The 5058-nt window shown below is 33.8% G+C and overlaps 1 protein-coding gene across 1 annotated transcript; it reads left to right on the top strand.

Annotated features, from left to right (window-relative positions):
- The first annotated feature begins 2936 nt into the window (after positions 1-2936).
- LOC112503018 (dnaJ homolog subfamily B member 4-like) lies at positions 2937-4461 on the top strand. Its single transcript, XM_025107072.1, has 3 exons — positions 2937-3101; positions 3570-3931; positions 4023-4461. The coding sequence occupies exons 1-3, from the start codon at positions 2937-2939 to the stop codon at positions 4459-4461; spliced, it is 966 nt and encodes a 321-aa protein (XP_024962840.1).
- Positions 4462-5058: the final 597 nt, after the last annotated feature.

The following is a 5058-nucleotide window of genomic DNA, read 5'->3' as shown; positions in this document are numbered from 1 at the left end:
GTCAACAGAGTGGTTCTGTACTATTTACTTTAGAAAAAGGTATGGTTTTGTCCTTTGTGTGAGGGAGGACAAAACAAAAATAATCGTGCTTGGTAAGTTTCATTTGATCGTTGAATACTGGAATAACGCTAAAAGCTCTCTTCAGTATTCACTGAAACTTGCATAGACTTCAAACATATATAGAAGAGCTTGTAATCATTGAATGCCACTTGGGATCATGAACTTGCTGCTCTCTAATCTTCAGCTTATGTGTTCGACATATAAAGGATCTGTGTTGGAATTTTGTCTTCTTGAAGTATAATAGTCTCTGAAGGAATTACAATACATGTTCAGCGATCACTGAATATACTCAGTGATGATCACTGAAACTAAATAACAGAAATACTATACTTCATAAGGTAAAAGGAATCATCATCAAATCAATGAGAGAGATGATCAACAACGACTATCAACCCTGTTAAACAGTTCATTTGGTATGGCCATAAACATGTAAGTTAATGCCTTTTTTTCTATCTACACCTTTACTTTTTCAGTTTCATTGTAAAACTGAAGATCTTTCTTTTATCTTCTAGCAGTAACTGAAATACCATCATCTGTAGTATGAGCAGGAATATCAACATAAATAATATATGGCCCAATTCTGATTAACTGCATCAACTTCTCATCCTTGTTGTCTAGAAAATGAATCATCCAGACTTTCCATTGTGGGTACTCACCAATGGCAAGAACTGGTGGCTTAAAGTCTGACCCAATACCCAACATATCTTTAGACATCTTTAAAAATTGACTTGGGACGATCGTTTTAGAAAATGATCTTCAACTGGATTGGAACCTTGAGATAAATCTATTGACACCTAGAAATTTATTGAATCACTCATAAAATCGCTCACTACAATGAATAGAAATCGCTTGAAAATCGCTCAACACGGAATATCTCTCACACGGATGTCGCTCATAGCTTTAGATGATATACTAGGATATCGGGTAAGGCTTGGGTGGTGTTCTCAACAAATTAAAATACCGCTTCAGGCTTGGGCAGTTTAAAAAAATATCGGGCAAGACTTGGTCGGTATTCTCAACTTCACACGATATCGCTTATGCCTTGGGCGATATCCACGAATATCGCTCAACACGTGGGCGGTATTCTATAATATCGATTAAGCCTTTTAAATGATATCTCTCAAATACTTAACAAATATAAGGATATCTTTCAAAACTTTACTGATTTAACCAAATGTTTTGCAACCTTTGACCTATTTCCTCAACACCTTTGGCCGATATTCACAAATATCATGCAAGTTTTGACACCTTTAGGCGATACAAAGAAATATCGTGCAATACTCTTGCAGATATCTTCGAATCTCTTTCAACACTTGAACGATTTAAAAAAACATAATACAAGCAACCTTTAACATCATGGAGCGATATTCATCAGGATATCGCTCAATAAAAATCATCAATGGGCGATTAGCTTGCAAATGCAATTAAAACATCTTTTATAGAAGCAATTTTTCCAAAAACGGCTCAAAATGGTCCAATTTGATCAAAATCAACAACCCAGTTTTCCAACCAAAAACGGAAACTGTCAATCAACAAATCAAGAATTTCAAGCAGTATTTGATTCCAAAAACAATCTAGATCTTTCTGATGTGGTCTGATATCAATTGTAGATCCCAGATCAGGTCATGATCATACTTGCTATACAATACAGAGTGTTCTTGAGAGAGTTATGCCTGATATGCCACAAAATTATGATCTCACAAGGTTATGATCAAGACTAACGCACACAATTAACAAGGGACATATTTATAACCTTATTACAAAGCTTATAAAGGACTAACTACAAAGCATTAAAGACCTAATTACAAATCTTGTAAAACAGATTAACCACAAGGACTTGAACACAAAATTTAAACCCAATAGTTATTAAGTGTGACTAAAGGATACCTTTAGAGAGGGTTTACAGAAAGGGTCACTAAAGCCTAATCCTTTAGAGAAAGCTTTCCAAAAACCTTCTTTGAAGGTACCATATAGTGACGTTCGAAAACTGTTACTAATGCTTGAAAAACATCACTAATATATACATTTATAGAAGCTTTTTGGAAACATTCTACCAACTTTTAGAGAAGCTTTTTGTGAACATTCTGCCCAAAAGGTTAATATAAATGTACCTTACAAAAACCCTCCTAAAATTTTTACCTATCGTTATATAGGGAAGTTTTTTGACGAAAGTGAAAAGCTTTTCTAAAACTCTTAATGAAGCTTTTAAGACTTTTAAATACATCATTTTTCTTCTAGTGATAACGTTTAGTGATAATGTTGAAAGTTGATTTTGGTAGATTTATGTTTCGAATAATGGCGCTAGTACAAAGAATGTCATGGATAATGAAAAATAAAATTTTCACAGTTTTTTTTAATAGAAAAACGGTAAATAAGATTCCTTTTTACATGGTTTTCATTAAAAAATCATCTAAAAAGGTAGTACCATTTTACAAGGTTGAATGACCCAAAATGTGTAAAAAGGGTTTTTTATTACCTTGCGATAACAGAATATTGAGAAAACATGGGTACAGGGATCATGTATTCAAATGAAGTACAAGGGATGTTTGTGTAAACAATAATACAATTGTTTGGTATTTTCTTCTTTACTCCGTAGTTACGGTTGCACCATAAAAAACAACGGTTGTTCCTACCCTTTAAGATAGCCGCTAGAGAAAAAGGATAACTGAAATTGGTCGCAAATATCATCTTTCTTTTATTAGGAACAAATCCCAATCATCGATTCATTGAAGGTTTTTTTTCCTTGTTAAATATTTATAAGTATTGATGTATGAGAAAGGAGGAGGTTTCTAGTTTGAATTGATGATGTAATGTTTTTTTGTTCATAACATGCAGTTTGGAATCGTATATATAAGGTCACATAAAGGGAGATAGAAATGGGTGTGGATTATTATAGCATATTGAACGTTACTAGGACCGCGACTGATGATGATCTGAAGAAAGCATATAGAAAGCTTGCTATGAAATGGCACCCGGACAAGAACCCCAATAACAAGAGTGAGGCTGAAGCCAAGTTCATTCAGATATCTGAAGCCTATGAAGTAATCTCTACCAACCCATTTACAAATTTTTTATTTCTCATCTTTCTCATGATCATAAATATTTGCCAATTGCAAGAAGTCATTGTGATCTACATTAGTCAAATATTGAATTACAAAAGTAAAAGTGTGATATACATATCAATTAACTTTTCTCTAATTATGATTAGGATTGTGTATCTCACACATTGCAAAGAAGGTTGATTTAGTTTTTATTTAGTGTAAAAGTGATTTTATCTAAATCAATCTAATAAAGTTTAAAAATTTCCTATTTTACGCTCATTCTACGTTTCATCTTATAACATTTGGTGAAATGATATTTATGTTTATCGTCCGTTTCGCCATAACGCTTCCACAAACATCTCGTAAGCGTGATATCATGGAATTGTTACAAGATGAGTATATTACTTGCCAATCTTCACTTCTAACTTTGTTTTATTTTAATAGATTTTTCCCTTTTATGTCTTCCAGATATTGTGCGACCCTCACAAAAGGTCTTTATACGATCAACATGGTGAAGAAGGCTTGACAGAAATGCCAAAACATGATTCTAATAGCAAAAAAGGGTTCAATGCTCAAAGTGCCGAGGATATATTTGCGGAGTTTTTTGGTAGTAGCCCTTTCGAGTATGAGACATCAGGAGCCGGAGGAAGAACATTTGGTGGCTACAATAGAACTGAGAACAATTTTAAAGGGTCAAATGATGGTAATGATTCAACCATGCAAAAAAAACCTCCACCAGTGGAGAACAAATTGCCTTGTAGCCTTGAGGAATTGTATAATGGGACAACAAGAAAAATGAAGATCTCAAGAATAGTGGTTGATGCCAATGGGTATGGTAATATCATATGGTAGATAGATGTTTTCATGTTTATGAACAATCAAGTATTTTTTTTTTTTCATTTGTTGGTACCTTCATCGCAGGCATTTCAAACAAGACACAGAGATATTGACCATCGATGTGAAGCAAGGGTGGAAAAAGGGAACAAAGATCACGTTCCCCAATAAAGGAAACGAACAAATTCACCAGCTTCCGGCAGATCTGGTGTTTGTAATTGATGAGAAGACTCATGACGTGTATATGAGAGATGGAAACGATTTGTTGATGAAGTATAAGGTTACCTTAGGAGAGGCACTTAGAGGAACCACCATTAACATTACGACACTTGATCAACGAGATCTAGCAATCACAGTAACTGACATTATTACTCCTTTTTATGAGCTTGTGGTTAGCCAAGAGGGAATGCCAATCGCTAAGGATCCTGAGTTAAGAGGGAATCTAAAGGTTCAATTTGAAATCAAATTTCCTACGAAGTTGACACCTGAGCAGAAGACAGCACTAAGGCATGCTTTGGTTACTTAAGTACGAATAAAAATCACCCGTCATAACCTTATCTGCTTTTGGGTTTGTATTGGTATTTAAAAACAATTCGAGAATGGTAATGAAATCATAAGCATACAACAATTTAAGTACTTTAAATTCCTATGCATAAAATTTAAGAAACAAAAACACACCCATAGCAGTTTTTTTAAATTGAACTTTGAAGCCTGAAATGGAGAATGATGGATCATTCGGATGATAAGGATCCAACGTAGCCTCCCTTTATGGCAAACCCACATCTGAACAACGTTCCAATACCAAGAAGGTGCTATAATTAAATCCCTTAAGGTCCATTTGGTTTGTAGGATTAGTTTTAAGGGATTTTGGATTTCATGGAGAGATTTGAATTTGAAGGGATTTGGATTGTAATGAATTTGAAATTGTTGGTGTGTTGGTTTGTGTGGTTTAGAATGGAATTGGATTCCATTATTTACAAATAATTTAAAAAAATTTATAAATATAATTAAATGACATTTTTACTAATCTATTATTGCAAAACAAATGGCTTTAACATTTTTAAAACCCTATTTCATACAATCATACGTAATCAGTGAAATTCCGAATACTCATTAAGGATTT

Source organism: Cynara cardunculus, unplaced genomic scaffold (genome assembly GCF_001531365.2).
Source record: "Cynara cardunculus var. scolymus isolate 2C unplaced genomic scaffold, CcrdV1 Un_Scaffold_2378, whole genome shotgun sequence".
NCBI classification, from domain to species: Eukaryota; Viridiplantae; Streptophyta; class Magnoliopsida; order Asterales; family Asteraceae; genus Cynara; species Cynara cardunculus.
The sequence above is the reverse complement of the archived record's forward strand: the minus strand, read 5'-3'. Positions and strand labels throughout refer to the sequence as shown.